Source organism: Melozone crissalis, unplaced genomic scaffold (assembly GCF_028551555.1).
Source record: "Melozone crissalis strain CALT ecotype California unplaced genomic scaffold, PUWL_Pcris_2 ptg000019l_1, whole genome shotgun sequence".
Lineage (NCBI taxonomy): Eukaryota > Metazoa > Chordata > Aves > Passeriformes > Passerellidae > Melozone > Melozone crissalis.
In genome coordinates, this window is record NW_026535797.1 from 4,728,700 (window position 1) to 4,751,288 (window position 22,589).

At 44.1% G+C, this 22,589-nt stretch overlaps 1 protein-coding gene across 9 annotated transcripts in view; it reads right to left on the bottom strand.

The window, feature by feature from the left end:
* Positions 1-20,346, bottom strand: part of TACC2 (transforming acidic coiled-coil containing protein 2) — a 57,532-nt gene extending 37,186 nt beyond the window's left edge. For 3 of the 9 annotated variants that reach the window (XM_054277021.1, XM_054277016.1, XM_054277020.1), the window contains exons 1-2: positions 19,604-20,336; positions 2,039-2,202 (exon numbers count right to left, since the gene is read on the bottom strand). In XM_054277021.1, coding sequence (XP_054132996.1) covers positions 2,039-2,202; positions 19,604-19,671 — 232 coding nt within the window. In that variant the 5' untranslated portion in view covers positions 19,672-20,336. Of the gene's footprint in view, positions 1-2,038; positions 2,203-19,603 lie in introns of all 9 variants that reach the window. The other 6 variants (XM_054277015.1, XM_054277017.1, XM_054277014.1 and 3 more) reach the window with 4 other exon arrangements.
* Positions 20,347-22,589: the final 2,243 nt, after the last annotated feature.

Sequence of the window (22,589 nt, forward strand, 5' to 3'; positions counted from 1 at the left end):
TTCGCTCACTTTCATCATATTCACTAAAGGACCACTGAAGTCAACCTAATTAAAACCTCTCCTCTTGCCTTTCCAGCAGTGGGGTCCAGCTGCTGTGCTAATGATATCATGCAACACAACTGCAGCCCTCTGCATAAGTAATTACTGTCAGCTAGAGATGAAAGAATCCTTTAAACACTGTGCTCCCTCCCTCCACCCAAACACGCTCTGCCACCCATCCCACGTGCAGACAAAGCCATGTGGCTGCTGAACCAGGAGCCCAGCAGGACACTGCTCCTCTCCCTGTGCCCATGCCAGGCTCTCCAGCTGCCCATATTCCTCACTCCTACTCCAGTGAATCCTGGTTTTTAGCTGTATGGTGCCATCCAGGAACTCTGCTTCAATGCCCCTGAGGAAGGGACTACAATTCTCTTTGTGAGCAGCCACACGCATAACTTATGAAATAAATAAACTATGAGACACTCAAGTGGTTTATACAGTACAAAATGTTTAACTTTTCTCATTTCTAAACACCTAAACTATGGTCTCACCATTATTTATTTCTTCTAAAGATTTCCAAAACAAATGGACGCTTTGTGCTGCCCTCCTACATTTGGATTTTTTCTGCACTACGCATCTTCTTCCCCTCCAATAAATTCCCCTGTTGTATAACTGTGTTTTGTGTCATTTTGGATCACTGAACAGATCTCTGTGACTTTGCTGTAACTTGCCTCCCATGGACAATGTGATTTGCAAATGAACTGGTTTCCCCTCTGCCATCCAATGGCCTCCAATAAAGTTCACACTGGCTGTGAATAGCTAAATTCAGTTTCCCACTTTTCTTCAGAAAGATCTGAAAAAAAAGGAGGGGGGAACTGGGATGGAAGGAGACAAGAATCACATGTGCCAGGGAAGCACATGTGTAACCAGGGGCTTGAAGATAATCTGCTGCAGTAATTAAAAGCACACTCCAACCCTGTTCAGCATGTGTGTTCCTTTTGTTCTCTGAGCACTTATTTTGTAATCATTGGATTGCTAAAGATTTACAAAAAGGAAAAAAGATGCAAAATGAGTAACTTTTGCTACAATGAAGAGGGAACTCTAACAGCAGAAAGGAAAAAGCATCAGGGTGCCTCAGTATTTACTTTTTATTTTGTGGAATCAGTTTGTAGAAAATCCTTGAAGCTTCTTAAAAACCTATCATAAATCAAGATCCTAAACAGGACTGGTTGCTTAATGAGTAACTCCCTTTGGTTGCTACAAGAGTTGGATGCTACAACTCTTTCCTAACACAATACAAGTGTTTAGCAGCTTTAGACTGCTGGGAGAAATATTATCTGCATACAATTTAGCCAGGTGATCAAGATGACTTGACTTTCAGATGGTAAAAAGACAGTATAATGGGGAATTCAGTCTCAAGCTGTTGAGCTGTCATCTGACAGCCCAAACAAAGCTATTTTGGGCTAATAGCAAGCTTTCTACTCCCTCATTTTCCATTACTCAATCTGGAGAACAAAGAACATTTTTTGGGGGAAAGAATTTCTCTGGGTTTTAAATACAATTCTACCTTTTAAAATATTTTAGTTTCCCAGTATGTACCAATTTTCACATATGTATACCATACATACATTCATATGCAGCTCCACGTTCCTCCTATAAAATCAGTAATTCTGTTTTCTGACTACCTCCTGTTCCAGTAACACATTTGAAAATGGCATTTTGTTAATTGTCATAGCTAATAGTGCTCACCCAGGTACCTGCATCTGCAACCCACATCTCTTTTTTCTACTCAACTGACTGTAAAAATCCTAGAAAAAGAAGCTTGGTTCAAAAGGAAGAAAGTTTTTTCTAGAGAGCTCCTCTTTTCTTTAATACTTTTGAAATGTTTTGCACAGATTCTCCATTACTTTATTCCAGGAGGCAACAGGGTTTTTTCCTCTCTGCATGGGTAATTAATTAATATTCCAGAAGCCAATTTATTAGCATAATTCCTTGTCAGTGCTCAGAGAAACAGCTCCCTGCATATTCACCTCTCCCAGTGACGTGTCCCACTCTTTACCTGTATCTTCCACAGGCAGCTGAGGTTTTATTTCTTGCTCTGCTACGTCTGCAACCACTTCTGCTGCTGCTGCTGCTTCAGGGGGAGGCTGTGGAGGTGAAGGTGGTGCCTTGACAGGTGTAGTGGACTCCGGGGTCTCAAATGCTTCTTCAGAGTCAGAGCTCCTGGGGAAAATCAAAGCAGAGACTGGTGAGCACAGGGAGGGCTCATGTTTGCAGGTCAGGCTTGGCAGCACCGGGATTGCTGAGCTGGTGGCACAGACCTCAGCTCTCAGGCTACCCCTGTGTTTCCCACAGGAGAGCTGACATTCCAGGATGGCTTCCAGAGCAGGATGTCATGGCTGTGGTTTTCTCCCTAGACAAGGATTTATGTCATTTGTGTTACAGAAGTGAACACACACTTGGAAATGAATCCATCCTGCAAAGCCTGCTTCACTGTGTGAGGGAGGCTCAGCTCTCTCTGTGCACACCCCTCTGCTACTCCTTTCCACAAGCACACCTAAATTAACTAAAAAATACAAATAAAAAGACTATTATGATGAGAATTTCCAAACATATAAAACAGCAGCAAGTTTCTTCGTGTGCCCTCAAGGGTGAGAGAGCAGACATGAAGGTATCTGAGGTGCAACTCCTGTGCATCCTCCTCCCATGGAAATACTACATTCTGTTTCCAGCAGAATTTTACCAGAGCCCTTTTCAAACAGACCTTGTGACACAAGGGAAGACAGCCTGTAAAATGCATGGAATCCTGGCATTACCAATAATCCTTTTGTGGCACCATGTGCTGACAGGGACACAAAAACACAGAGACCACCATGGGTTGGTGCCAGCCCAGGAATGTGTCAGCAGCACCCAAAATGGAGTCATTAGGTGAAACACAAGCTTGAAAGGGAGCAACTCTACAAAATTAAGAGTAACATAAACATTAAGTGAAGATCTAAACCATTCAAGGACACATCACTTGCTCTTCGAGGTGTACAGCCATAAGAAACTGTCCTTCTAGGTCTGGAAACTATAGATTATACTTCTTGAACTGAGCCCAAATGATAAACATTTCATCCTTTGTTTGGGAGCAAGGAATGCAGTAAGAATGGTGTCATGTTCAATATGCACTGAACATATGCTCAGTATACATTCAATAAGCATTTCTGTTAGTCAGATGCAGTTTTGAACTGTTGGTCTGTAATGAAGTAAATTGAATACAGCAGTTTGCTGAAGGACAGGACAGATTTGCCTCTTCCCAGTGGTTCTGTGTTGCCATAAAATGAGAAGCCATTTCATCCCCCAGAAGCACTCCACAACCCAGCCCAAATTAAGGACTCCTCTCATTTTGCTTGAGTTAGAAGGTAACTCAGAGCTGCCAGACTCTGGTTTTCCCATGATTATTTTAAGCAGCTCCATGTCTGGAGAAGTACAAATACAGGATTTACATTCATCTGCCTAATTCTATCACAGCATAAAGCCTTAGGAGAGTTGGGGAAGAAGAGACTCCAGTGTCACCTCAAGGAGCACAGTGGTCCCGATTTTCCCTCTCCCTCTTCTCTGCAGAATCCCAGAGAGAGCTCCCACCCCATCAGGATGCACATCAGGACCCTGAACCAACCAAATCCTGGCTCACCACCCCTGAAGCAAAAAGAGTTCTACTAGGTTATAACTTTGGGTGTTTGGAGATTTCTTTATTTCCTCCCCAAACTTACACAGCTCAAAACCACTGTGTCTGGCTTTCCATTATATCTGCTCCTCAAAATCCCTTTGTGCCACTTCTTTAACCATCCTCATTCCTCAGGCCACAGAAGAGTCAAACTGGAACAGGCACACTGCATCATTTCAAATCATATCCCCCCAAAGATGCACCATGTTTTATGTTCTACATATTTTAAGCCTAAAGAACAGCTGCAAACAAAGGGCTTCTATAAATAAAGCTTCACAATAGGTATTCATCAACAACAACAAATAAGCTTTCTCCTCCCTCCATGGAGCTGGTTCAGGAAACTTTAAAGTTGAAGAATCAAAGAGAAACAAGAGTTGTGTGATATTTTCCCAGTGCCATAAAAATAAACCCAGGAAGTCATCATCTAAACCAACAAAACGAGAAGTCATTCATATCTCTCAGGCTTTCACGTAGTTTTTCATTGTGCTGCACTTAATTAACGTTTCACCCTTTACAATTTGAACTCCAAGTCTAGCTCTGTAACACTCAAACAATAATGTTTAGACTCCCTTTTCCCAAACTCTCTGTACAGCATTTATAACATATACAGAAACTGGAATGGAAAAACCTCTATTTTCATATCCTACTCAAAGGAGGATTTGTTAAACTGCCTTGAGGGAGGAGTTCTATGTCCTCCTTACTTAAATTATGGAAAGAACTGGTGCCTGTTTATCTACCTTTTAAAGGAGGTCCCTTTGTTTACTTGGTCTCTTCCTTGGATGAATTGGGCAAAACCATTTGAAGTAAATAGAAATATTTGCTCTTTTTTTGTTCACTGCTCGAGTTTCCACTCTGGAAAACCTCTTGAGTCTGTGGACAGAGAGTTGAGGTGCCTGAGCTCCAGAAAAAGGCTTTGTTTTGCCAATATTTAATAATTCCCAAAAGATTCCGATGCAACACTCCTGATTTTCAGCTAGTACAATCAAGTAAGAACTGTCCTAGACATAACTCAAATCCATGTTATGAGAAGCAGTTGTGCTCACAAAGAAAATTCTATTTAACAAAGAAACATGAAGGGAAGCTTAATACCAGAAAAATCTTCTTTATCATGGCCTGGGATCTGGGCAAGGGCATAAAGCCTGGAAGCACATTCCAGTACTATGCTCCAAAGTCAACATGCATCCTGGAAATATTAAATATTGTGCTCAGTTTTCCTTAGTGAAAATACAGATGATCTCTCTTACATGAGGTTTCTTTTTAAGACCACAGTCCTACGTTCAAATGGTAAGAAAAGATTTTCCCAGAACAACAGGATTTTCTGTGAAAAGGAAATTATGTATTTCAGCCAGTTCAATTCACAATGCCTTTTCTCTGAGAAACTTAGAGAATACATGGAACGAAAAGGAATAATGTTGATACTGAACAGCTCTAGGTGCAAAGCAAGATTGCCAAATTGTGATATACGCTGAGAGTTGGCACCAACTCAAAGCTGCACAAGGAGCAGCCACCACAGGTCCAGCTGTGGGCAGGCTCTCAGCAAAGGAAGAGTCTTGTACCATCCAGAATATGGTTCTGAAGCTCCAGCCAAGGATGCAGCAGAGTTTGAGCCTGCAGGATTTGTTTGTGGGGCAGTGATGAAGTGGGAACTACAGGAAGGAGGCTGGAAATTAGTGGGAGCTTACCTTCAGAACATGTCATACATATCATTCCACCTGTATCCTTTGGATTATGTACATACCAGGTGAAAAAATACAGATCATAGAAGTATCAAAACATTCTTTCAGTCTGTTTCTTTCATGTCTCTTCTTGAAAGACACCAGTGAACAGTAAATCTAGCACATACACATGGGATCCCACAGCAGGGGAGAACAGGGAAATCCAAGAATCAGACTAGACCAACCAAATCTGGCAACTCCACATCAACGTGTGGAGCCTGAGCACTCCCACTCTCACCTAGGACGTCTGAGCTCTTGCCCAGCCTGTTACATAAATCTCTGGAGGAAATACTGAAGGCAGAACCAGGGCTGACCTCTCTTCCTCACCTCTGGCCATGTGGAAACCCAGCCTCATAAGTTACAGTACCTTTTTTATAAACCACAGGTTCTTACGATTTAAATCCTCCCCGATTTCAGAAGGAAAATTTGCCTTTTTGTCAGTGTAGCTGGAAAGCAAGAATGAGATTTCTTCATTCCCCTGCCTCTCCTCCCTGCCTGCCCTTGCCAGGCAGACACAGCCCCTGAAATGAATGAGGTCACCCCAGTTGCCACCAGAAAACTCAATTCATTAAAAAGTGGCTTTCAACAGAGCTGTGGCCTTGGGCTGTGGTGGGAATGCTGCCATCTGCCTTGGGTTCCTCCAATATTGACACTGCAGCAGCACAGCCAGCGCCACCCTGCTCCCTGCTCTCATTCCATAGCAGGGAAAGAGAACTTAAAATTAAATTAAAAGCAGGACTTTGACATGAGGACTGAGCTCAGCAGCATCACCTCCCATGGAGATGCTCAAGGGAGCAAAACTGGAAGTGGGATGTGCCAAGGGAGCTCCATGGGCCTTTGTAGGGTTACTTCATTTAATGCTAAATCTATATAGAATTTCTATTTAGTGTATAGCCTGCTTCAGGAAACAAGACAAACAAACAAGCCTGACTGCTTTATGGAGTACTGATCTACTGATGTGCAATATGAACAATCTGGAGAGGAAATAGGGGGCGATATTATGAATTTTTGAAGCCAGGAGTTGGAGCTGCATTACTGAGAAGTGCTGCCTGTGCTGGGAGTGAGGAGAGGGAGATGGAGCCAAAGGAGCTGCTCTCCATCAGCCAGGGTTGTGGATTCACAGCTAACAACAAGACTGGCTTCAGGGGGATCTGCACCACAAAAACAAGTATGGTTTATCTCCCTAATTAGCAGAACGTGTCCTGGATTAATTGAGGTCTCTCCTACCTGCCAGCAATATCACTGAAGCCCTGCCAGCTCTCCATAAACTCAACCTTCTCCCTGCTACCCAAAAAACTCTGTTCACCAATTGTTTTTCCCCTATATTTTACTGATATGACAATTTCATTCTCATGGTGTATTTAGAAATAGGACACATTGGGAGGAAATAAACCAGGCAATCTTACAACACACACACGACAACAAAACCAAACTGTGCTTCACTGCCACCCAAGAGTGCTCAGAGGGAGATGCAATGAAAGCAAGGACTGCAAAGGTTTATGTGGATGTTTGCAGATTGTCCTCTCATTGTAGTGTGAGTGACATTTGGAGGTGTACAGAGAGACTGAGGACTCAGAAGATGAGCAATTCCTCCCTGACCAGTTTTAACTGGCAATAACTCCTGCAGTCTTTTCCTGAGGTACAGCAGGTCTCCCTTAGGGGGAGCAGACAGAAATAGGTATTTTGTCTTTTTTCCCATCTCATCTTTAGATCCCCATGTTCTTTACAACTGGCTAGAGCTGCAGCTCAAGGGGAAAATGTCTGTCCAAGCACATCCATCCCTCCAGGAAATGTAAACCCTCATTAAAGCTCTCTGCAGACCTGTCCCTGAGCCTCAGGACTCAAACAAGGAATTTGCCACCTTGGGATCACCTCAGCTCCTGCACCAGGTACTGGCAGGGACCTGGGGCAAACAGAGTCCAAGGCCATGGCATGAAGGACCCAGATGAGCAAACACTGCAGTGCTAATGCAAAAGCACCATCTGTGGCAAGAGCTAAAGGAAACAGATTCCATCAGGCCTGGCCCTGCAAAGCATCTGCAGCTGTTATATCATAAATTTAAGGTATAAATTTCACATGAGTATTTACTGAACAATTTATCATGCACCATGAGAGGAAACTCAATCAGAGAGTAAAGGAGAAAAAAAAAAACCCAACCAACTTTTTAGATTGTTCAATCTAGTATTGAAGATTAATTTTGGCTTTCATTCTGGGTATCCCCCACTGGGAGATGAGCTGGAAATAAAAAGGAGGAATGAGTTCTGTAGTTTCACCTCCATCCATCATTTTCAGAGATGATCCTCATAAAGCCAGCATGAATAATTCAGGTGTGGTTTGCTGATGAGCCCAGAACCAAGATAACAGGAGTGGTTGCTGAGATCCTTCTGAGGTCAATCTGGTTGTGTGTTACTTAATCAGGCACCTTCACTGCAGTGGCAAGGCCCACCCAGGCTGACAGATCTGGAAAGACACTCAGTAACTCCAACTTCAGAGTTTCTAAAGCCAGAGAGACAAGGCACTCGGAGAGATGCATTAATTTCAGTCAAAGCTCATTCACTGTAAAAATCTGATAAAATCCTTTCAGATTTCCAGGTGTCATTTTCAGTGGTTAAAATGATCTTCTCCTAAAAATCCCCCAAACCCAAGTAAGCTACAACACAAAAAGAACACTGAGGCAGGATGTTCCAGCAATACATCTCTCCAGATGAAGATCAATCCTGCTCTCAGCTCTGCCTCTGAACTGCTGCACGTACACAGAATCATAAAACAAGTTTGGGTTGGAAGGGACCTTTGAGATTCATCAAGTTCAGTGCTCTTGGGGAGTTCAGTTCAAGTCTGCCTTACCCACCCAGGCTGGGACCTTTAAACAGCAAGGACAGCTTCTTGTAGTAAATGTATGCAGAGTCCAGAGGGGGCAAATGACTGCTCATGACATTTTACATTTGAGGGCTTTTCCCTTTTGTTTATATAAAATTAAATAACTGACAATCTCTCATAATTCATCTTGTGGTATCACTTGTGGTTCAGTTACACAAATCTAATACAGACACATATACAGTCTTTACTCTTTTTTTTCTTCAGACTCTCACAAACACAGCTCTGCATCATAATTCAAGAACATCAGGAGAGCCCAAATGGTAATTCCTTTCCTGGAGATCAAGTTACCACTTCAGGTCAGCAGCCATTAGCTGACCCAAGGGCCTACTCAAGAGGACCAAGAATGTTCTACAGCTACAAGAAAAGGTCATTTTCTTAACCCCAGCACTAGGTTAGGATAATATCAGAGATGTGCCAACTTTCTATGCTGTGATTTTTACATATTTGCCTACCCAGTGACTTCCAGCTAACATGACATTCCCCAATAATTAGCTTCTTTTAACATGATGACTGTTAGCTATTAAATGTTTTGAATATGAAACATCTCTACAGATTTTAAATTTTGGTATTAAATTTGTACAGCAACCTACAGAAAACAGAGATGCAATGGTGGAGTTATCTGGTTATTTTAGGTTTTAATATTTGGTGTCTACCAAATTGGAATTAGTCTCCCTATCAAACCTAGCACCCACAGATCTGCTGAACACATGGTTTTAGAAAACAATGCAAATATATGTGGGGAGTGGCATAAACCTCACAAACCTTCTATTATGCTCTAGAGGCATAAACCTCACAAACTATTTTCCCTTTCTCTAATAAAACATATCTTTGGAATTATAGGGTGTCTCAAAAGAATTCAGTGCCCCTCTGGGGGTTGGAGCAGACGATCTCCAGAGGTCCCTTCCAACTCCAACCCCTCTGATTCTGTGAGAACCTTTAGCCCAGAGCAGAGCACAGCCTGTAAGCTCAGCCCAGCCTGCTGGAGCTGGAAGATGGGTGACACTTCAGGGACCATGGAAAGCCATCTGTCCTGCTGCCTCTGCCCCCGGGGAATGCTCCCAGTGCTGGATCTGATGTTTAAATTAAACCGGGAGCTGGGGGAGGTACCAACATGTCACTTGGTGTCACCACAGTCCGTTTACAAGACAGCTCCTTCAGGGACACATTTCTGGCCATGAACTATTAATGGGCCTCTCTCACACTACTCTAGGGAAAAGTGACAAGATCACCCATCCTAGGATGGAATAAATTCACAACAAACTCATACTGTGAGGAGACCAACCACAAGAGAAGATGATGTTGGGAAGGAAACAGATCACCAAGCTTTCCTTCAGCTCACACAGGCATGACACCATCATCCCAGAGGAGCGTTATTACTGATGTGCACACACAGGATGAGAATAAAGCCTGGAGAATGTAATAAAATGATGTTTGGTACCTGCAAGGTGGACACAGGAAAACCACAGGGTACTGGTCTCTGAGGGTCTGCTCCAGTGATGGGCACAATGCCCCAGATCTCTGCCCAGAAGTCAGTGGGAATTCAGATTTCTAGTGCTGAGTCTGCACTGAAAAGGTGAATCACCTTACAGAGGAATCCTTCAGTCTGCTGGCTGGTGTGTGGGGCACACATAGAGAATATATATCCTATATATCATATATTTAATGTGTGCACAGAAAAGGCAATCACACCTTGGGCTACTCACCTGCAACACTCCTGCCACATTCTACAGGTTCCCTCCTGCCTTGCCAAGTCTGGCCATCAAAACAAAGCCAAAATTTCATCACAGGATTATTTCAGCTTAAACAATAATGCTGGAAAATAAGTCTAGTCCTACTTTACATAGATCCTATAATAAAGTCCTACTTTATAGCAAGAAGTTCTCCATATAGCTTTAAATCATGTTAAATTTTTCATTTTCATTTTATAACAGTCACTATGGCTGAGTTACCAGATCTCTTTTATTTTTACTTTAAAACAGGATATGGCTCAATGAAAAGTACAACTCCAGCTCCTTTTATCACAGCAATTTCAAATAATTTTATAGAAGAAATCTATGAACTGGGATGAGGTTAATTTCTTTGGTATCTTCATTATTTATCCTGCTGTTTTTCTGATGCATTAAAACACTAATTAAAAACAATACTATAGGACAGACAGAGTGAGGGCCATTTAAAAAAAAATGTTTTTGTAAAAGAACACAATCAAAGCTGGAAGGTTTAAACAGAAATCATGCTTTACATTCAGAGTACTATTCCACAAAATCATCTGCAGTTCCTTCCTCAGCACAGGCTTTCTGCTCAACCCAAGAGCAGGATAACATCACGTGCTCATTTTATGGCCTGAGCTATGGAGCAGAGACAAGCATCCTTTGCAATTCTCACTTAAAATGAGAATCCAATTCTCACTTAAAATGTCAAATAAATCCCATTCCACCGAAACCACAATTGCACAAGAGCTCATATTGACAGGGATGTGTGCAGAAAGCAGGGCAGCAGCTCCTCTCCAGAGGAAGATCTAATATTATTTCAGCTTAAATATTCCTACAGAAAACACAGCTCCCCAGAAAAATAACCACTATCACAACAAAGGTGGCCCTTGCCAGCCCACAAGGATGTGTGGTGAGAGGCACAAGGCTGAATTTTGGGGCACAAGGAGGAGGGTAATCCTGCATCCAGGTGAGAGGTGCAAGTTTGAATTTTGGGACACAAGGAGAAGGGTGACCCTGCAGCCAGAGCCAGGTGAGAGGTGCAAGGCTGAATTTTGGGACACAAGCAGGAAGGTGATCCTGCAGCCAGAGACAGGTGAGAGGTGCAAGTTTGAATTTTGGGGCACAAGGAGAAGGGTAATCCTGCATCCAGGTGAGAGGGGCAAGGCTGAATTTTGGGGCACAAGGAGAAGGGTGATCCTGCACCAGGTGAGAGTGGCAAGGCTGAATTTTGGGTCACAAGCAGGAAGGTGATTCTGCAGCCATAGGCAGGTGAGAGATGCAAGGCTGAATTTTGGGACACAAGGAGAAGGGTAATCCTGCATCCAGGTGAGAGGGGCAAGTTTGAATTTTGGGACACAAGGAGAAGGGTGACCCTGCAGCCAGAGCCAGGTGAGGCACAAGGCTGAATTCTGGGGCACAAGGAGGAGGGTGATCCTGCATCCAGGTGAGAGGGGCAAGGTTGAATTTTGGGACACAAGGAGAAGGGGGATCCTGCAGCCAGAGCCATCCCCTGCCCTGAGCAGTTCTGTGCCTCCCCCACCCTCAGCCCAAAGGTGTCAAACCCTCTGAAGCTGCCCCAGAGGTTCTCAGCTGAGGTGTCAGTGATGGACACCAGGGTGGATTTGGTGAGAATGGGTGAACATGGTCACACACTGCTGCTCTGATGGCACTGAGTCACTTCTCAGCTCTTCCAGCAATGGGGGTTCCGAGCTGAAGTGCTGGGATAACTCAGTGTCTGAGCTCAGAGATGAGAATCTGCATTTTCTCTTTTAACACAGGTGAGATAACAGAAATAAAATGCTATGGCTTCCCCTTTCAGATCATTATGTGGGACTTCAGCAAGGGAAAGTAAGACCTTGTGTGTTATCCAAGCCACAGAGATGGGTTTGGAAATGTGTCTGCTATAATAGATTGCAAAAAGAAAACAATGAATACCTTAAACATTAATCACTTGCTATAAAAAGGCTCGTTTTTCCTCACAGGATGGCTATATTTAGAGAACAGGATTAGAACTGCAGTGGAGGAGAGCTAAAAGGGCATAATCATCTTAAAAATAATGTTGCATTTTGGGTTTTAGCCTATTGTCTTATAAGCAGTCTTCCCACCATAACTGAAATGGGAAGAAGGAATTATTTTTTCCTGCTTTTTCTCCTTGTTTATTCAGCAATTTTGAGCACATTTTGTGCAGAAGCCAAATTCCCACTCCCCCAACAAAAGCCATTTCCTGCTTTCACACAGCAATGCTAGAGAAATGTCTCAAGCTGTGGGAAACCACATCTGAAGGAAAAAAGACTGCGGGATATAACATGGCACACTTACAGCAGCACTTCAATCTACTTAAATCATTTTTCTAACTGATTAGCAAGAAGTTCCCCATATTGCTTTAAATCATGTTACATTTTTCCTTTTTATTGCTTTTCCTGAGATCTGGCAGGGTATGTTTTTCAACACCACTGATATAAATGAATAATAAAACAATCCTCCATCCTTTCTGGCCAGGCTGCTTTCTCTTTTACTGGCTTCAGCCTGAATAATGAAAATATCTACGCCACAGAAACAGGACTCAGAATTGAAATTGTTTTTTAAATCCCTACGCTCTTCTCAGGGAGATGCTTTATTCTCTGAGGTACAACAGGAAAAAGCAATTTAATTAAAGGCACTCTTCTTCAGACATCACAACTGCAAATATACTAATGTGTCCCTAAATCACCAGAGGCTGCTGAATATTCAACCACAGAAATCTTTTAAGGAAGATGCAGACTACCCCAATATCAAAGGTGGGAAATGCCTAAAACAAATATAACCAGTTAATACACAATAATCCCACTCAGCGATGCACTTTGCTCACCCTAGTGGGTTAGGGGCTGGGGTTTGAATCAGTGGTTGATGTTGAAATATTTAATACTCCAGGCAGGTATCTTTCCTCTTCTTTTAGTCCCAAGGTCTAAAATTTTAATCCAGGAATCATCATCATGTGAACTGTGCCCCCATGAAGAATCATCCTGTGCTCCAGCTACACAGCATCACCAATGGGGAAGGGATCAATAATTCATCAGGAGCAGAGCCACAGGTTGGGAATTGCTTTGTTTACTGCAGCCACCCTTTAAATGCAACAATGTGGCTTTAGAGCCTCACCTCAGCTCTGCCACGCAGCTCCAAAGCAGGACTGGGGACAGAGCAGCACTGGTGGATGTGTGACACCATTCCTGGGGACTGGCCAATCCTGGGAGCACGGAGATGCTGAAAACACCAGAATGTGGAAGGGGTTTTTCTCCTGCAGTGCCTGTGGGTGGCCCTTCCTTCCAGAAAGGAGACAAGGATTACACGGGGGTGGAGAAGAGAGGCGGGGAGAACCTTCACTGAGACGGAAACAGGAGGAGAGACCCTCTACCTCCAACCTGCCCCATATTCTGCCTTTTGGGCCCCTGCACAGCCTCCATAAAGAACTCTGCAAGATCCTCTCTAACCCCTACTCCTCTATTTCAACACCTAAAGCAGCTGCATGCACAGACACGTGGCCAGCAAGCAGTAGGAAACAAGAACAAAAAATACATATCTTGACCTCTTAACAACAACAAAATCTCTGCTTGGGCTGTACTCATTCCATCTCCTGCCTCGGGTGGGTGAGATCCACCTGCTGCTCCAGAGCTCGGTGCAGCTCTGCAGGGTTTCCCACTGCCTTCATTCACCTCTGCCATGGGCACATGGTGCTGCTGCAACTCTCAGGGAAACCTAACCTAACCTAACCTTCCCTTCCCTTCGGAAGCACCAACTCATCTCCACAGAGTGATGGAAAGAGCAAATCCTTGATTTCCAGTGGCATTTATTTCCCCAGCTGGACTGCCCAGCTCAGCCAGGTGAGGAGCAGCCCGAACCTTCCCTTCCCAAGCTCCCACTTTGGTCCTGCACTTGGGAACTTACACAAAGGGATCTGAATTCCTTGCCCATCTTTCCTCTCCTTTAGCTCCAAATCTTTTTCCCAGCACAATGCTGGACTCATTTCTAAGGAGAGCAATGGGCTGTTATTAACAAGAGCAATAAATGCAGGTTTTTGTGCTGAAGGAAATCAAAGCTCTAAAGGAGCAGGAATTTGTGTGATTGTAATTGTACCCTGTGTCAGACACAACCTGGTTTACATTAAGCCCTACAAAAAAGCTGCTTTTGTTTAGGAAAAACGTACCATGTAAATTTGGACATAACTCTGAGGATTCTGATTAATCAAAATCAAATAAGCTTAAAATGGAAAGACACAGATTGTCTCAAAGTTTACACATTTGCCCCAACAGAACCAACAGCCCCAGTTCTTCTCTCAGAGGTTTCCCAAGCATCCATTCATCCCGAGTCACTCCTTGCAGCAGAGGGAGAGGAGCTGTAGCAAACAATACTGCAGGGCAAACAAGGAACAGAGCCCTACAGCTGTCCCAGGGTCTGTCTCAGACACAGCCACAGTGGCTTCAACCAAAATTCAGTTCATGTGCAAACTCCAATTTGGTTTCCAGAGCCAGGGAAGGATCTCACTATCTTATCCAGTGTTACCATCAATGAAGGCTCTCAGGCCAAAACCTGGCTTACAAAAAATTTAAGACTGTAGCGGAAATAGGAAACTAATTCAATTTTTTCCCCATTAAGCCGCTTCTAATGGGAATACAAAACATGATATCCATAGCCTGCTACTAAATTCAGATGGTTGCTTAAGAGCATTTAAGGATCTGTAGAGAAATGTCACTTTTCCTTTCTTTGCTTTTTCCAAAGTAAAAACACATTTGCTTGTTTGCTTCTTACAGCAAACCCACCCACTTTCTCTAAGAGAATGCAAACTGCATTGAATTTCTAGTGTAATTACAACTCTGCCTCTTGCCACTCAAAAGCCTGTTTACCTGGACTACATAAGAAGCTTGGTACACAGCTAAATCCTTACAAAGCATCAGAGGTGGATAAGGAAACAGTGTCCATAAGACATAAGCAAATACAAAAATGATAAGTGAATGGTCTTAAAACAAAGGAAATGTGCTTGTAAGAGACAGAACTGCTTTTCTGTGTGCTGTAATCATGTTAGAGAAACATTCAAAGCACCCAGACTATTATCTCTTGAAACACAGAGTACTGAAGAGCATCTTTGATTTACATCTAACAATCAGTTCCTCTGACTGCTGGGTCAAGGCAAGCAAAAAGCAAAAAAGCAAACGCAGCCAGGGAAGCAGCTCTGCTGGTAAATGACAGCCACAATGCATGTGCAGGAAATGCCTTTTCATTCATGTTTCTACCACCTCACATCAGTTTTTATTTTCCAATTTGCCTGCATGTCATAATCCATAATAGATGACAGCAGCTCCATTACAGGTGGCATAGGGCACCCCACTCCGTATGGAGAGCTCTAGAGCACACACGGGTTTGCCAGACGTGTGCTGTGCCTTGTTAACACAGGGCTGGGGTCTTTTCATTTTATTTTCAAGGCTAAACGTGACCTGCCTACTTCCAGTGACAGAAGAAGTGGTTGATGTAACCACCTCTCATATCAAAGGGAGCGCTGTCATTGACTTCAGAGATGAGATCCTTTGGGCTCAAATAAGGGAGGCTGGAATGAAAGACAGGGAAGCCTGACAGAAGAATCTCTCCTCGTTACTCCTGGTACATCTTAAGTAAAACATCCCCATGGCTTCCAGCAATTCACCCTGTTTAGCAGACAAGCCCAGCAGATAGAGCATCCTCTAATTACTGATGGGGGATGCTCACTCAAGGCTGTCAGTAAGAGGAAGAAGAAAACAAATTTATGTTTCTACATAATAAGCTGACAATAGGCAGAACTGTCTGTCAAGGGATTAACTCAGACTAAATATCAGTTCAGTAACATCAGCTTCCCCTTCTCCCAAGATCCAAATTTTTCAATATTTTAAAATTTTATAGATGTGTATATATATCTTGCATTTCTACGTACATATATTTATTTGGATCATGTTCCTATGTACTATATAGGCATATATAGTACTGTGCAAATATTTCACCAGACTGGTTTCCTTCAAACTTTTAAGAACCGCACAATGGATTCTTCCAGGCTTGAAAGACAGACAACCAAGGGCTGTTTTTTTACACATAAGGAGCCATAACTTTTATAAATACATGTGTATACAGACCCTTACACAAAGAAAACTGCTCACATCTCCTGTGCAGAAGGCTGAGACTGTCCAGTTTATATTTTTCTGAGTCTCTCCTGGAACCAACAAACAAAAGAAAAGACCACGCAGCAGAAGAAATATTGAAAAACAACCCACTGGGACACCAGCAGCTTGGCCTGCTACCAATGATCAGTGACATTCAATTTCTTTCTTGGAGCCTGCTCCAGCTCCCACTGAAGTCAGTGGGCATTTCACTACCAACTTCAGTGGGAGCTGGCTCAGGCTTCAGTCATTTTCCTCTTGGATTGGCAAGGGATGCAAACGTTAGAGACGCAGCACGTAAAGCTCCTGATGGGAGGAAATAACACATCAGCACCCCTTTGGCTGAGCAAGAAATGGGCACTGAATGTAAATCCTGCAAGGACAGCAACCATAATGCAACCAGAAAAGCAAGGTGTGGTTCGTGCTCAGGAGAAAGAAACCCTTTCCCCTTAAAAAAAACTCAAATGATTCAGGGATGACAAATGCCTAAGAGCTCCCAGCTTTTAAAACCCTAGCAACGTTTCCAGTTTGCTAATACTTAAAAAACGTTGCCAGGAGATAGAAATATACTGCTCTTACAAATCAAAGCACTGAAGATGAAGGTGGCAGCGCTTGGCAAGCTGATTTGTGCTCACACCCTGAGCAGGGCAGCAGTGCCATGTCAGACAGAGCACACAAGGATGCCATCTCCAGCTGGGTGTGCACCCAACAGATCCCGGCACACTGAGCATCATCTCACTGCCACTGGCTCTGATTTTAGCAGAGCCCACTCCTATTATGTGATGGAAACGTGCCCCCGATGGAGCTCGGTCTGTGACCACCAGGGTGCCTGCTGCGATTTGCAAAGCGCACGACAGAGCTCATCACGTCAGCAGCGAGGCCTGAGCCACCCCACTTTCATCTGCAGTTAACTTTTATTGTCAGGGGCTTCCCTTGGGCTCTCCCTTTTTTATCATTCCAAATTGACTTTTCTTTTTTCTTCAAATAAAAGGGCAATTGTCTGCTGCCAGCGAGTGCTAACAATCCACAATGAGCGACAGAACACCCCGGGCTGTCAGTAGCAATAGCGAGTTTATTGCAAATACTTTTATCCTGCCTGAAACAAATTTACATTAAAATTGGGAATTTGGCATATGCATGCAAAAAGGGCATATTTAATTATAGATAAAATCTTAACCTAGACCCCTTTTCAGCATGGATTCTAACACCAATTTATTTCTACAACTTTCCCTAGTGTTTCATCAAGAAATCCATCATAGGATGGACGTTGGATACTTTGGAGGAACCCCTAAAGCAGCAGCTATGTAAGGAGTTTGCCTCTGTCGTTTTTTTGATGCTTTTCTACTCCAGTAATGATTCCTGACTGACACCCCCCTACTCTAATGAACTCAGGGCAGGCAAGGCCAACCCTGCTGTCCCTTTGTGGAGCAGTTCTCCTCAGGGCAATGCTGATGGCAGCAGTGATGGCTTCAGGGATGCTGGAACTGCGTGGGCAGCTGCCCAACTTGCCTGGGACATGGCCAGATGTTTCTGCCTCTGAGCCATCACTGCCATTAAGGAATTTGCTTATGTGTGCAAAGCAAGCCAAAGGCAACCTCATTTAAAAAGCACTGGTAAAAGTTACAGTGATAAGGGTGGAAAGTTAAAACCTCACACCAGAAGTGATGACCATGACATGCTACAAGGGTGTTCTTGTTTCATGAAACAGGCCCATGATAGAGAAACACCTCCATTCTTATCTCATTTTGAAGTTGAAGAAAGCAGCAAAATCTCTTGGTGATTCATTTAATACAAGATTAGTAATACCTTCCACAAACTCTTCCCAATGACATCAACAGTTGCTGAATGATGCCTGTGCTAAAAGTGCATCTGTTGATTATGTCAGCCCTTAAAAGATCATCTTGAAACCCCACAGGAATGACTTAATACAAAACATAAGGAGGTTTGTATACAAAAGGAGTCATTGAGAGAGATGACAATGTAATGTACTCAAGTGCCCCTCAAATGTATAAATATATATATACACACACCTTCATCTATATATATATATATATATATACACCTTGAGCTTGTTAATCCAACAGAATGCATTCTTAAAAGGCTGTGAAAATTGAAGACAAAAAGCCTGAACACTGTTTTAGCAACATGTCTTTTATTGCCCAGTCCTTGGACGGCTGTTAATAATAACAGCAATGTGTGCAGATGAAAATGTCATTTATAGTGCTTTAAAGATGAGGCATCCATTTATTCCATCATATTATTAAAATAGATGCTTTTTATAGGAATGTCAGATGGAACTATAGGGGAAAAAATATTAATTGCTGAAGCTACGCATCAAAAGAACAAAGGATGCAGAAAAGCTGTTAGGCCTGTATCTTACAAATATAACAAGATACTGTCAAGCAAAGCTATCTGCTGATATCCTGGAATATGACAATAGGGAGCAGATACCCACTTGTAAGGCCTATTACAGAGGCAAAACTATCAGTTACTGCTCTATCATTCCCCAATGGCTCTGAGGCACTTATCTCAAACACACAAATGATGTTTCAACCATAATCAGAGCTACCTTAACAAGCACATGTTAAATTGAAAAAAAATTTAAAGAGACCTATACGAGGTTCGTTTGTAGACTAGCCCTAATGGATAAATACCTAAAACTTACCAAAATACATATTCAGTAATGAACACAGTAGTCAGGCATGTTAAGATAAATGTGATTTATATAACTGTAATGACAAAAGGAGACAAGGCAGTCCATTCTAAAACCCCACTGTAAGGTCCATGGTCTAGCACTCCAGCTTACCAGCCCGGGGTGCAGGGTTAAGGAGAAAAGACTGTTGGCTAAGTAAACTGCCAAATCCTCTACCAATAAACTACAAAATCCTATTTACAAATGGGAAACGATGCTGCTACTCCTGCATGCACATGCACATTTCTGCACTTTTATATGTGATTTAGCCACCCAGAAAAGCACCTAACTCGCTCTGAACAAGCACAAATTGCCTCCTTTTTCCTCCCTCCCGCAGCAAATCTTTCCGAGCCGGCCTTCAGCGAGGAGACAACTAAGGACACCTTGCCTATGCTCCACAGAAGATCTAACAGCATGGCAGGGATGGATGTGACAAGGCTGATGCTGAAAACACAGCATCCGTGCAGAGAGAAGCCCTGAAAAAAGCCCCGTGAAACGGAGCCCCACGCTGGGCGTTTTAAACCGCCAACACCGAGGTGGCGGTGGGCTCGGGAACGGGGAAGGGGCCGGGGTTTTGTTGGCTGGCCATGCTCATTGTGTTTGACGGAGCAGGCACCCGAAACACGGACAGACAGAACGCACAGTGGCAGGCACACACGGAGCGGGGTGCCCCGGCAGCGGCACGGAGCCCACACCCCGCCGAACAAAGGCCTCAGACACCCCCACGGCAGCGCCCAGCCCGGGCGCCGCACGGCACCCGCACTTACATGGCCTCAGACGGCTCCCGGACCAGGCCACCTGGCTGTGCCTGCTGCAGGGACTGCGAGCCTCCCATCCTCAGCGTGCCCTGGGCTCGGGGCTAGGCGACAGCAAGGCCGGCTTCCTGCGGAATCCCCCCGGCGAGCAGCCCCGGCAGCTCCGGCTCTGTGGAGGCTGCGGTGCTGCACTGCAGATGGGAACAGCTGCTCGCATCAGTGGCAGCACAGGCACGAACACTTCGGCAGCTTCTCCTCTCTGAAGCGTTGCCAGTTTTGGCGGCGGGTTGTTGTTCGGTTTTGGGGTTTGTTTTGGTTTTTTGGTTTCTTTTTTTCCCGTCCAGATGAACGGTGTTTATAAAATAAAACAAAATCGCGGCCGCCGTGACGGGGTAATCATCTGCTAAACAGCTCCGGTGCAGGCGCCTGGAACGGTACTATTGGCTATGGAAACCGGCTTAAAAAAAAAAAAAAATTAAAAAAAAAAAAAAGAAGACGAAGAAAAGCAGACCCTCCCTTTAAGCACACATTGTCAGCTACTGTGGCTCTCTAAGGACCTGCAGGCAGGACCATTACATTGTGTTGACTCAGCCGATTTGAAATGCAAATGCCCGTGTGCGCCGGGCGCCGCGCACACATCTCCCCCCAGCCCGAGCAGCCGCGCTCATCGGGACCCTGGCACGGAGCAGCCACGAGCAGAACGGCTGATTTCTGCTCCTTTCACACACCAGCTCATCCCTCTTGCGGGGAAAAAAATGGAATCTTCCGTGAGGAACGTAGCGAGAATATCATGAGCAGCCAAGGTAAACAAGCCCAAGTGGGAGCAACTCCATCCGACACTGGGGCGCTTTAACCATTCTGCTCCTGCCTGCACAGACCCCCTTGCTGGACAGGGATGCTTAATAAAGGTGGGGAGGATCTTTAGGACCACAGATTTCCAAATCCTGCAAATCAGCTCGTCCTTTTGCCATCGAGGAGGTACCAGGGCACTGGGAATTCTGAGATGATGAAAAGGATGGGCACCATCGCTCTCCACATCCCCGGTCGTTGGCAAGTAACAGATGATTCACATACAAGACGTGTTTCACATCATTAAAGGAGCAAAAAAAAAAAAAAAAAATAAAAATCAGCTGCACTGCTGCCTGTGTCAGGGATGAAACTCTAGGGATACAAATGGCTTGAAGCTATGTAACAATTCTGGATACATCACAGGGCAGAGGGGTCAAAAGGATCAGATAAATTTAACAAAAATATGAAAACGTACTGACTTCCAAGCCCCTATCAGTGCACAGCTTTTATGCTCTAGTGGAGGCCTCATTAGGCTCATGCTTTCAACAGTTTTGGGATTTTTTTCTCTGCTTGCATAAATCCAGTTGGGTTTTCTTGCTTGACAGAAGAATGACTACTGAATATTATATATGTATAATATTCTGATTCTCTGGGTGCACCCACAATAAATTGTTATTGAGATAAGAGGAAACAAGAATGTTTAGAGAAGATTAAGAAATTTTCATTTCCAGAGGCTGCCTAAAATTTAATTCTGTTTTATGAACAGCATGAAGATAAATGATATTCTTCTTTTCCTTACTTTTTTTAAACTATAGGGGAAAGCCTGTGAGCCAGCACTTTGTTCAGCCACAAGCTTCCGAGCAAGCTATAATTTTGGGGTTGTTTAGTTTCTGACAAAAGCCAAACCCTCATTTCTAGCATCTCATTGCTCAAGACTCATCCCAAATCCATCAGAGAAGCAGCAGCAGTGCCTCTCTCAGGGACTGAGCTCCAGAACCTCTGGAGCAGGGCTGGTGCCTGAGCCACAAGTGACCCCCAAACCCTGCAGCAGTGAACACACAGAAAGTGAATAAAATATATGAAAATGTCCTATATACTCTTTGGCAGCAGATTTGAAATGGTTAATAACTCCAGGATTCCCATCCAGTATGGGAAATCAATGGTATTGGCCAACAGACTAAAATTCCATGTCTGCATCAAGTGTCCCTCACTTTAGTGTGTGGTAGCTCTACCTGGTCTTTGAATATCATAATAGCTCCCTGCTGGATTTCATTTCTTACAGAAAGAAGAAAAATCCCTCGAAAGGCAAACACCAAATTAAGTAAAGCCCTACCAGGTACCTGGAAGCCAAGAGGGAGAACACAGGCACTGCTTGTCCTGGCAGTGAGGAAAACAGGGACACTGTCCTGGCAGAGAGGAAAACAGGAATACTCCTAACAAGTGCAAAGAGTACACTTAAAATGCCTGTGTCAACTCCTTCAAGTTTCACTTGTACATTTATTAAATAAACAAAGCCCTAATAAAAGAAGGCTGGGATTGAATCCTATTCTGAGTCAGCATGGTCCTTTCAGGAGCTGTACAGTGCAGGTTTGCTTTTTTTCCATTCTCCAATGTTTCTATTCAAACTGAAATAGAACTGGAGGTCTTGGCAAACCTGCAGGACAGGAGGAAGGGCTTCATTGAGCCTTTGGAGCCCAGCTGTGGCTGTGCTCACTCTGTCTGGGTTGCAGGGGGCTCAGGGTTATGGTCAGGGGTGTCACAGGCAAGGCAGTGCCTCCTTCTCCCCTCCATCCCACCCCAGGTCCTGTGCACAGCTCAGAGATTGACCAGAGGACAGCTCAGCGCCTCTGAGCTTGTCCTGTTCATGAGGAGCACAGGATTTCTCTCTTCCCTGTGAGAAATCCCCACCCAAGCAGCTCAGCTGCAGCACTGTGAACTCCTGCTGGCCGTGGTCTTCACAAAAAACTGTGCTGTAACTGAGCCTTGGACTGGAGGCACTTTTCTGCCTATGGGATGCAATAACAAACACTAAACTGATGTTTCTGGCCAACACGTGCAAGAAGCCAAAATGCAGATTTACTCCTGATTTGGCCATGAAATCTGCTACCCTACAAAGCTGCAGCCCATCGTGACTGGTAAGAAATACCTCAGATGAGAGGAGCTCCACCTCTCCTGCCTGGCCCCAGCTCACCCTTTGGGCCTGCCAAGA